This window comes from Drosophila persimilis, unplaced genomic scaffold (genome assembly GCF_003286085.1).
Source record: "Drosophila persimilis strain 14011-0111.01,24,50 unplaced genomic scaffold, DperRS2 tig00000606-arrow-arrow-pilon, whole genome shotgun sequence".
In the NCBI taxonomy this organism is placed as follows: domain Eukaryota; kingdom Metazoa; phylum Arthropoda; class Insecta; order Diptera; family Drosophilidae; genus Drosophila; species Drosophila persimilis.
The window spans coordinates 1,945,948-1,958,023 of NW_020825324.1; the positions used below are offsets into that span (position 1 = coordinate 1,945,948).

The 12,076-nt window shown below is 46.3% G+C and overlaps 1 protein-coding gene across 1 annotated transcript; it reads left to right on the forward strand.

The window, feature by feature from the left end:
- The first annotated feature begins 324 nt into the window (after positions 1-324).
- On the forward strand, positions 325-10,487 carry LOC6597223 (myc protein). Its single transcript, XM_026990734.1, has 2 exons — positions 325-1,426; positions 8,280-10,487. Exons 1-2 carry the CDS (start codon positions 325-327, stop codon positions 9,299-9,301), a joined length of 2,124 nt encoding a protein of 707 aa, XP_026846535.1. The 3' UTR covers positions 9,302-10,487.
- Positions 10,488-12,076: the final 1,589 nt, after the last annotated feature.

Consider the following 12,076-nt stretch of genomic DNA (forward strand, 5'->3'; position numbering starts at 1 on the left):
ACATGTGTGTGCATATGTGTGTGTGTGAGTGGGAGGGATTGTGCAGCTGTGTAAGAAGAGAAGAAAGAGAAACGTGAGCAGCTGAACAGATATATAGAAGCAATATCTGGTATTGTGAATGAATATTATTAATAGTAAATAAATACAAAAATTAGCAATAATAAATAATACTAATCGTTGCTGCTGATCAAGTTACCGCAGCAAAAGGAAATTTCTAACGCCTAAATCTTTATTCCTTTCCATATCCCCATCTGTGCAGCCAAATTCGCAAAGATGGCACTCCCGTTTTTCGACTTCCCCGAAGGCTGTCTGTCGCAAATTCACATGGACGAGGAGTTGTTTAATGGCCCATTCAATATAGATGATATGTTCGGTGGCGATGCCCCGAGCATACAGAGCGACCTGGCCAAGATCGAGTCGCGCGAAGGCCTCGACTACTTTGACGATATGGAGGACATGAAGCCGGAGATCCGCAACGGGGACTGCATGTGGTCCGCCTCCTCCAGTTGCCACAGTAACGGCAGCGCCGGCTACAACAACAGCGCCGCCTCCAGCTACAGCGATGGCATCGCCATACCCCTGTCCATTGTAACAGGCGGGGCCAATCCCTACCAATGCCAACAGGAGGAGCAGCAACAGCAGCAGCATCAGAAGAGGCAGAAACAAAATAGCGGCACCAAGCCTGGAGCAGAGGATCTCCCCGTGATTATCAAACAGGAGCCGCTGGACGACTACCTGCCATCCGTGGAGAAGCGTGCTCGGCTCAGCGTTAGCGGAAAGGCACTGACACAGTCGGAGAGCACAGCCTACGTCGCCGCCGATCAGCTGATCCCGCCCGGCGGAAGCCTACTCCGCAAGCGCAACGTCCTACTTCAGGGTAACCAGCGTTGTAAGATGGGCCCGACGGTGGCCGAGACCAAGCCTGCGCCCAAATACCTTCGCCCCGACACGCCCCCACACAGCATTCCCGATGAGAGTGCGCCGGAAACGGCACCCATGTTCCGCCACAATGTCGATCTGCGAGCCTGCGTCATGGGTAGCAACAACATCTGCCTGACCAGCGACGGCGATGTCAGCTGCATTAACCAGATCAGTCGGGAGCTGCAGAACGCCAGCAAGACGCTGTTCTCGTTATTCCCGGTGCCGGAAATCAACGACGTTATGGACGTACTCAGCCAGGACTCGCAGCAGCAGTCACAGCAATCGCTGCAGTCGCTGTCGATACAGCAGGCGTTGGAGGCGGCCGCCAATGCGACAACCGTCAAGGTGTCGCCCCCCAACAGCAGCTCTGACTACGACTCTGATGACGAGACCTATCGCGAAATACACAAGAGCACGATGCTCATGCGGCACATCAGCGATCACAGTTATACGCGTTGCAACGAGCTGGACGACAGACACGCCCCGGAGACGCCATCAGATTCGGGTAAGTGTTGACCCCTTCCTCTCATACCCATGCCCATAGCCCTACCCTTACCCATACCCTTACCCTTACCCTAACCCTTACCCTAGCTGTAGCCTTAACGGTTTTTGCATTCAACTAGTGTGCTACCCTGTCAATGTTTGTGTGTGTGTGTGTGTGTGTGTGTTTGTGTCAGTGTCAGTGTCAGTGTGTGTGTAAGCGCGTGTGCTTGAATGTGTGGGTGGGTGGAAAGAACGATGACGCCCAAGTTGGAAGTAAAAAATCGATCGCCAACGCCTACGTCAACAGCAAACATAGTAGACACCGTTAGGCGTTACGCGTTACACACGCCCACGCGCGCACCGTCACTGACAGTGGCAGTGGCAGCGGCAGCGGCAGAGGCAGAGGCAGAGAAGCTAGCGTCTGTCTGGGGCAGTTTTCATTGATTTTCGCTAAACCCCTCCCGTTTTCTTCCGCTTGTGCTTTTAGCTGTTTTCTCCTCCTCCTCCTCCTCCACCTCCTCCACCGCCCCTTCCCCAACCTTAATTCTCACCCGCCCTCCCAATGGCGGCGCCAGTCATGGCGTCATCCTCTCTCTTTACTTTTTTTGTATTTCTGTTGGGAGCATCATCCCCCCGTCTCCCCAACCATGTCTTGCGCAGTGCTACGCCCAAAAGAAAACGTAGAAGAGAGATTCTCTCGCGCTCTTTCCGGGCGCAACACCCCATTCGGTTGGGGGGAGGCCACTGTTCAAGGATGTCTGCGACCATGCCACGTGGCAGACGGCGCTCACCTCTGCCTCTCACCAGCGTGTAGTAGTAGCAGCGCTGCTCCGGGTTCAATGGCTCCCAGCTTTGGCGCGCAAAATTCATTGAGCAACCCTCGCTGGCGCGCACACTTGCGTCAATATTATATATTTTACTACACGCCACTCTACGCTTTACGCTACTCTACGCTTACGCTACGCTACAACTACAACTAGCACGCTGACTGCGCTTTGCTGCTGCGCTGATGCTGACTGCAGACGCTGACGAGTCGAGTTCCTCCCCCCCACATAAATTAAGCAGAGAGAGAGAGTGAAAAAGCTGCGCTTGCTGAATCTTCACTTGTTGTGACGGCGTCGTGTGTGTCTGTCTGTGTGCATTCGTCGTCGCCGAGTGCACTCACACCTAAAGGCAATAGCAGCAGCACTCGGGACTGCAGGGCAGGCACCGCACGTTTCGCATTTAGCGTTGTTATTATTTTCTTGTTGTTTTTGCTCTCTGTCTGCTGCTTATCTTCCCATCTATTTTGCTTACACTTTTGGGTGTTGTCTGTTACCAGGCGCTGCTCTCAATTTCTATTTGTGTTCATCTACGTGTGTGTGTGCGTGTGTGTGGTGTGCGAAAACGCCTGCAGAGGCGGCATTGATCGGCAACAGCTTTTCTACATATTTATACACGCTTATATACAAACATATAATTACATTTTGTATCGTGAAATATGATTCAGAAACTGATCTTTCGTTTCTGTGCGGAAAAGAAGCTCTATTACTCCTACGACCCGTCTCATGCCTTTCCCATAAGTCGGACAGTTACATAGAAATTGCATCTCTCATACTAATGTAATTATTATAAAAGCTTGGAGACGAGCTGGGTGGTGGTCAGTGCTGGAGCAACAGCAAGAGGAGGGCGTGTCACGTGAGTGTTATAGAAGCCGTTGGCAACAGTCTCTGCCCCATCGCACTCAACATACCATACGCACAATCGTATCTATAGATAAAGCGTGCGTGTTTGGTTTTTTTTTTTTTTTTTTTTGGCATTTTTTCGCACCTTGCCCTATGCGTGTGGCCTGTGTGTGTGTTTCGATTCGTTTCGAAAAATGTTAATGAACGGAACCAAGGTCGCGCCGAAAAAAAGTGCGTAGAAACCGAAATGAAACGAACAAAAAATGGCTTTTTATGGAGAGACGAAACCTGAAGTGTTCATAAAAATGGTATAGGGCGGGGGAGTTTGGGCCAGCTTTTGTCATTTCATTTCCCCGTTGGCTCCTCTTTTCGGGTTTTCACTTTCGCTTTTCCCTCCTCGGCGCCGTTTTTGCATAAATTGATGCCGCACAAGACCTCCCCCCACCACACCACCCCACACCATTCCGAATTCCGAATAAAAAAAAACGTTTGCTGTTGCTAGGCGCGTTTTATTCCCCTTTGTGTGCGTGCGTGTGTCTTATCTCTCTCTCTCTCTCTCTCTCTCTCTTTCTATTGCGTCGTTGTGTTGTTGGCTTTATTCGCATATGTACGTGTAGCCATAAATTGTTATGCTCAAGGTCGCAAGCAAAAAGCCCACGAAGAGAGCGCGAGAGCCAGCACGCCAGCACTTTGCTCTGCTCTCCCTCTCTCACGCACTTAGTGGTTTTTTTTATACATATATATATATTTTTTTTTTGTCTATGCTAGCGTCGCTGCTGGCGCTCGCCAACGAGCCTCCCTTTTGGGGTCGTTTATGAGATATTTCCTGCCGCGCCATTTATCTCGTATACATGCATGTATGTGTGTGTTTGTGTGTGCATATCCACGCCCAAGAATGTTGCAAATAAAAAATGTTGCCAGACGCATTTTCATAATTTATGTTTGGGCTTACATTATGAATGTCGCAATGCGGCAGAGGGCGCCATCCGTCATATGGGGTGGTATTGGGAGGCGGTCCCGGAAAATGGGAGGGGCAAGGAAACGGCTCACTCGAGCTGATGAGTCATATCCTACACCATTAGCAGGATCCACACACACACACAGTTGGAAAAGCACTGGTCCAGACCTGCACTTGGAATCCACTCGAGCGCAGCCAAAGAAAGCTGTGCACAAACGATGCCAGAAACGAAAGACAAGAAGTCGCGTTGCGCGTGGGAAAAACTGCGAGCAGAGCAGCGGCAGCAGCAGCAGCAGCAACAGCAGCGGAAGCGATTACGATTGCTATTGCTATCCTTGTCTGTCTGTCTTTCTACAATTGTGGAAAACCGCAATCACTGCTTATGCACTGCCCCCTCCCACCTTCGTTCTTCTTTCTCCTTTTTTTCCTTCTCGGTTTCGATCAGCAGTGTCTGGGGCTGCCGGCTACCGGCTGAGAGAGCGACATGTTGCCGACACATGTTGCTAGTGCAACGAGGGGCGTCTTTTGACCTTTTTGCAAAAAACAAATTGAAACATGTGTCGTAGTTGTTGTTGCAACCATTTTAAATGTAAATGTCAACAGAGTTTGACAGTCACTGGAGAGGCGCGTGGGAAAGTGCCAAACAGTGCGAACAGGAAATGGCAGAGTTCATGTATACATATTGTACGTACTTCTAAGAATTCCAACGAATGAAATGAAATCATTTTCTTGCTGGCTGCTGAATGATCTAAAATCGAAAGAATTTAGGCCCCTAGCGACAATGAGAGCTTTCTACTGCCAGACAATCTGCGGTGTAGATATAGAGTGGGGGCGAGAGCGAGAGAGGAGAACCGTGTCATAAAAATCGCAGACGAAGCAAAAGCAAAAGGAAAATAAACAAGGAAGTAGAGGAAAATGGCAACAGCAACAACATTTGTTATTAAACAATTTGCAAGACGCCAATGTAGGCACAAAAAAAGGGGCGGGGCAGGGGAATTGAGGGAGGACCAGAACGTACATTCCCATGCGCTCGAGTGTGTTTTTATTTTATGACTTATGGCACCGTACAGCTGTATAGTACAGTACAAGCTCCCCTTGTCGTCGTGTCCACTCCAGAAAGCTGTCCAAAGGGCAATGTCCGCCACAGAAGAGATTCATAATTCAATAGAAATGGAATCTTGAACAATAAACGGGCTTACCAGTCGAGAATTTTTGTATGACTTTTGTAGCAAGTGCCCACTGTGCCGACGCTGTTTCTCGAACTATCGCCATCGCCGTTGTTTATTTTTTTGTATAGGCTTTTTAAATAAAATTCTTGTATATATATTACATCATTTGCCATTTCATTTTTATTCGTTGTCGTTGTCGTCAACCTCCGCCCCACGCGTTCTCTGGGGGAGGAATGGACATTGATATAAGATACGCGGGGGGAGATTATTCCTGGCGAAGGGGTTTCTCTCCCCCCTTTCTTCTATTCGTAGAGTGTCTGCTACCATTTGCTGCATTTTTGCTGTTTTCTTTTGTTCTTATTTCTTTTATTGATAATGCACTTGTCCTTTTTTTCGGGTCTCCCTTTTGCGCTGTCTGTCCGCCTGCCCTTTCTGTCTCTCCATTCCACTCCTTCCTCTCCCACATGCTAATTTTATAGGGCAAAAGGCTTTGTCGTCGTCGTCGTCGTCGTCTGTGCTTATCACTAAACCCCTGCCTCTGCCACTGCCCAGTCCCTGTTACCGCACCCTTCTTACAAATGTTGCGCAACATGTGTCGACGGCAGGGGGCGGCGGTGTGTGAGTGTGTGTGTGTGTGCATTTTATTTGCAATTGTAATCAAAAACAACAACGAAGCAGCTTCCTCTTTGTCATTCGTCTCTCTCTCTCTCTCTCCCTTTCTTCCTCTTTGATCTCAGCTTGCCTAGCAACAAAAGTTGCTAAGCTTTGCGCCGGATCTTTTGTTTGGTTTTCTGCTTCTTACAGCAAACTGGTTTTTCTGGTTTGCGAGAGCGCGTCTGAAAGAAAGAGAGAGGGAGGTAGAGCCAGCAGCGGTGTGGAGTTTACCGACGGCGGGGGGAAGCTGTGCTGTGTGCTTTGTCGATGAGAGTAGGGGAGAGGAGAGGAGAGAGGATAAACCGTTAGTAAACTAAGGCAAAAGCTCTCCTCTTGATCAACCCTGTTTTGAATGCAGTTTTCTGAGTAGGGAAAGGGGTGGGGGGAGGGGGGAGGGGAGAGAGGGATGGCGAGACTGCATTGTTGATTGTTTGTCTTATATTATTATTTTGATATCATTCTATTGCAATCCCCCTCCCATTCATTGTTTATTTCTGCCTCTCTCTGTTGCGCGGGTTAAAAGCTGTTTGTCATCGATTTTCATTACAATTTTATTATTGTTGCCGAATGCAAAAGTTGTTTCGCTGTTTTTGTGCCCGACAACATTGTTGTGCCGCATTCCAAAGCTCGAGAGTCCAGTCTACCAGAAGCATCTTCTTTCCTGCTGATGCTCGTTGCACCCCATCCCCGGCCCCCTTTCGGTTCCACCCTTTCCCGTCTTCCTCATTCTTAATGAAAAATGGCCGACGAGGCAGCGCGCATTCCTGCATTTGTCGGCTATGACGGGGGCAGGGGTGGGTGGTCATCTTGGTGGTCTGTGGCTTGTCTAGCCATGGAGTGGAATGTGGAATGGAACGATGACGTTGGCAACAAGGGAATACAAGAGAATACAAAACGGCAACAAAAACAAGTCGCGGCGTCCGTTTTTTGTACCTCGTTCTCGCGCATGTTATACCCTCTGCAAGCAAGGGTATGATTATTTTGGCCAGGTGCAAACGAGGCTGAGAGGCAAACCACATTTCTGGCTGCAAGTCCTTTGCAGAAGTCCTTCTGTGCGGCGTCTGAGGGGCTTCGAAAGGACGAACCCGCTCAGATCGGATCGAATTAGGTCGGAGAACGAGAAGAAGAGTATCAAAAGCTTCGGCCCTTGGCGCTAGCATTGCTCTCTTGAGTCATACCCAGCCAGGTATCGCTTGGCTGGCTGGTTGCCTGCCGCTCCTGCTGCAACATCAGCACCAACACCAACTCTAACTCCAACTCCCTCTGCTCTTCGCGTCGGGTCCCGCTCTCGCTCTCGCTCTCTCTTTCTCTCTCTCTCTGTACAGGTTTTGATTTCGTTGCGGTTTAAGCCTCGAATGCACTTGATCTTGCAGCAACTTGTCATCGGCCCATGGCATCTTTTGCCGCCCTGTTGCCAGGTCCAAAATTCGTTACCCTTTTTTTTTTTTTTCTGTGTTTACACAGTTGTTTTTTTTTTTTTTTTTTATTATTATTCGTATTATTGAACAACAAAAAGAAAAAAGTGAAAAGATGGCAAACATTGAAACAGTTGCGAGGCCTCTTAACAATTGTTGAACGAACAAATAGAAGAACTTCAAATGGAAAAATCGATTAAAACAAATGGGGAAAGAAGTAAAGCTTGCCAGAAACACAAAAAAAAAAAAAACGAATGAAACAAAAATTAAATAAAATGCATTTTGCCGCTGTCCACCCACTGTTGTTCCCCGCTGCAGCTTCTTCGGCTACCAACCGACAGTCTGCTGCATCGTTTTGGCGTAGGTTCAATGTACAAAGTGTGTGTGTGTGTGTGTGTGTGTAATAGCAACGGAAACGGTAAATTAGCAAAACGGAAGAGCGAGAAGGAGCGAGAGTAAGAGTCGGAGAAACGACTATGCCCGACCGACCGACCGACCGACCGACCGACCTACCGACCGCCCACTCCTCTTTTAATGGCTCTGTTTGTTGCTGGGCGGAATGGAATCGCGCTATGTCAAGCAGAAAAGGGAAAAGAAGAACAACTAGCAGAAGCAGAAGCAGAGACAAATAACCGTAAGAAGGCGGACGGAGAAATATCAGCTACAGCTATGACGTCAGCGTGGAGAGAAAGAAGGGCGTCGCCACTTGAAATCCGTGCAAATCTATTGCTTCCTGAATTTCGATATTCTACCTCCCTGACACACTAATCCGCTTTAGACCCGTCCCCCCCACCCCCACTAAGCCATAACTACGTATGTCCCCACGTACGCCCCTCCCCGTCGCCTCCCCCCTTAGGGGTCATTCAACTTGAAGAAGAAAAACATTTGCAGGGCTTTGGGTAATGAAAATCAAGCATATATATACATATATATATATCTGAATGCGTAGATAATCATGATCTCTATGGATATCTCTAACAATCTCTTTCTCTCTTTCGCCATCTATCTATTGCAGATGAGGAAATCGATGTGGTCTCATTCCCAGACAAGAAACAACTGCAAGACCCCGTCGGTGAACTGGCCCTGCTGGAAAAGGTGGCCCACCAAATCTCGCATGGCATTAACCAAAAGAAACCGCGCTACGGTCACTACATTATGCCGTATACTCCGGCGAGCAGTAGTCCGGTCAAGTCGGTGGCCAATTCCCGCTACCCATCGCCCTCGAGCACGCCCTACCAGGCCTCCTCGCAATCGTACTCGCCCCTGACCGTCGACTCGTCGAATGCCAGCAGCAGCAGTAGCAGCAGCAGCAGCTCCGGCTACGGCTGCGGCGGCGCCACCAAGGGACACAAGCGCTACTACCTCAAGTTCAGCGGCAACGGTACCGCAACCGCCGGCAGCAGCGCGGGCAGCAATGGAATGTCCGTGCATAAGATGGCCAGCAATAGCAGCAGCAGCAACAACAGCAACAGCAACAACAGCAACAGCAACAGCAGTAGTCGAATCATCAGCAAAAAGTGCCGAAGCAAAAAGTCCAGCCCATCGTCGTGCTCCTCCTCAGAGCTGGGATCGCCGGTGAGCAGCACCGAGGCGGATGCCTCCAACAACTGGATGAACGAGACGAACAGCACCATGAACAGGATACCCAAGCATAATTCTGTCGCTAACATGGCCCCACTCGCACGCAGCAGTCAGCGGTTCAGCGTGGACGAGGCCGACACCATCGAGAAGCGCAACCAGCACAACGACATGGAGCGCCAGCGACGAATTGGCCTGAAGAACCTGTTCGAGGCCCTCAAGAAGCAGATACCCACCATTCGGGACAAGGAGCGCGCCCCCAAGGTGAACATACTGCGTGAGGCGGCCAAGCTGTGCGAACAGCTGACCCACGAGGAGCACGACCTGGCCATGGAGTACCAGAGGCTCAGGGAGAAGAACCGCAAGCGCCAGGAGCTGCTGGTGCGCCTGCGCGCCGCCTCCACAGTCCATACAGTGACTGACGAGAGCCGTAAGTGGGTTGGTCAGAGACCCAAATAGACCCAGTAACGAGTCTTGTTTGCGAGCAAGTAGATGGGGGATGATGCGGCGGCGTATTTGTAGGGCATCAGACCGAACGATATAACGAATATGATCTATGATATACTAGCGTAAGGTCTTTATACGTTCGATACGGTTTACTATACATACTATACCTATATATCTTCTTATTTTTTTTTTTTTGCTCTTGACCTTAAGCATTTTTTGAAACTTCAATATCAGTTGGTAGGATACGATCTAAGGACTATAGTAGGACTAGTGGCCATTGTATATATTTGGGGCCTTGTTTTTTCACTTTCAGACCCGACATCGGAGTGATTTATCAAGTTTGATTTATTTAATGTGATATATATAATTTTCTGAACCCAATTAGATTTTTTTTGGTGTCTTGAGGAGATTGAATCAAGGAAGAGGTCAGGTCAGATAAAGGAGGAGGAGGGGGAGGAAAATTAACGAAAACTGTTTTATTGAATCAAGTTGAAGTTTCATATAGGTACACATAAATATAGGCTATAGGCTATAGGCTAGGATTAGGATTATAGCCCAGGGTTAGGAGCCTGTACTCTATAGGTTAGGTTATTACACTTATTATTATTATTATTATAATTTTTTTGAATTAGCTACTTAACTTTACATGAAGTAAACAGAACCGGAAACGGAACTGGTACCGGTACCGGTAGAGAACCAGGACAATGAACCAATCAATGAAAACATAACGAAATGAAAAGAAAAGGAAACGAAAACGAAACGGGAAAGGGAAACAAAACGGGAGAACGGAAAACAGACAAAAGTTACAACGAAAGAGCCACAAAGAAAAAGAGAAGGAGGAGACCAAGAAGAGTGCGTGAAGAAAAGGAGGAGTGGAAAGAGGACGAGGACGAGGACGAGGAAGAGGAAGGTACGAGCGGCAGGATATGGGGGATATAGCTGAAAGTAGAAATTTGCTTTCCTCAGAAAAGATAATCCCAGCCCATATCCTCGCTATACACACACAGACACATATACAAGGGGAAACTTGATTCAAATTTCTTGTTCGATAGTCGATAGTCGACAGAGTTACTATACCAGACTATACGGTACACGGTTTAGGGATCTATCCTATGCCTCTGCACACGCATATGCATATGTATCTATATTTATACGATATAAAGAAGACGCATCCCTTGAGAAGAGAAGAACACAACTACCTATACGGAAACACTTGAATGCTTTTGCTTACAAACAAAACACCTACCCAGAACCAGAACCAGATCGGAGGAAACGCTTTTTATACACCCAAGAAATACTTGAACGCTACTGCCTATAGAAAGAAAATACATTTTATTTGCTATGAAGATTCGCATACACATATGCATATACATATATATATATATATATATATACAACCGGAAAACTTTTACAACTATTATACATACATATACGGAACTTTGATTTTGTTGTTGTATTTATAATTATTATTATATTTTTTTTTGCTATATGTAGAATATTCTTTTTTAACCCGATAACTATGCATATGAAATGCGCGAAACTTAACGAAAGAAAGAAGAAAACACACAAAAAAACTAAAGAGGAGAATTAAGAGAACTTGATGGAAAACTATTTAATAGTGCTACCACACCCTAGAGAAAGAAAAGGGAAGAGAGGAGCGGACCGGAGCGGAGAGGAGAGTAGAAGCTGGCTGCAAAGTTTGTTGTTGGAGATAGCACCCCCCCCACCCCCAGATAACACCCCAACCCCAACCCAAAACCTAGACCTAGACCTAACCCAAGAGAACTCAAACTTTTGTGAGCTGTTTAACTGTCGATTTTTGCTAATAAGTTATAGCCGGGTAATATGTTATATATGATTAACGATTAAACCAATTGTTTACACGCATATATATACAACCATATATATATATCAACTATATAACCACTATATACAAATATCTATATATATACTACTAAACGAAAGAAAAAGTAAATGAAGTTAAAAGAAAAAAGTTAAAAAAGAAACGTAAGCGAAACTATAAACTACAATTCAAAGGAAATGTAAACTGTTATTTAGGTTTAGACACAAAAAAAAAAAAAGATTTATAAATGATGCCCAGATCTATATATACCATATAGACGAGGGCGTGAGAGACAGAGAGGGAGGGAGGGAGGACGGAACGCGACGAAGGCAAGCAAAAATGTCTATAATTTAGAGTGAAGTTTCAACGAAATTTAGACGTAGACCTGCACTACACAGATAACCAACCCATATGCCTGGAAGATTGATATATTTCCTAAGCATAATATTTTTTTTTTTTTTATGGAGACATCATTACATATTTTCTTCGATTGTTTTACGCCGCCGCACATTTTTTTTAATACTTTTTTTTGTTTTGGAAAAATTACTAAAAATTACTTAAAGATTTAAAGCTATTTTCTATTATAATAATTAAACTAAACTACAAAAAGCACTGTTAATCGAGAAAAATAATACCACAAGCAACAGAAACAAGCGATTGAACATGGTATATAGTTATTATTATTATTATTATTTTTTTTTTTGGTATTGTTTTCACAAATGTGTACACACTGTAAATAGAAATCTCGTTAAATAATAGTTACACACACACACACACACACACACAAACACACATACACAAAAATACACTGAAAAAAAAACGAAAAGAAACCGAAAATATGCAAAGTAGAAACAGAGGGAAATATTTTTGTAAGAGCCGGAGAGAAAACACAAAGCAATAGACTTAAGCGAAATTGTACAACGCGAAAAAGAAAACGTAGACAA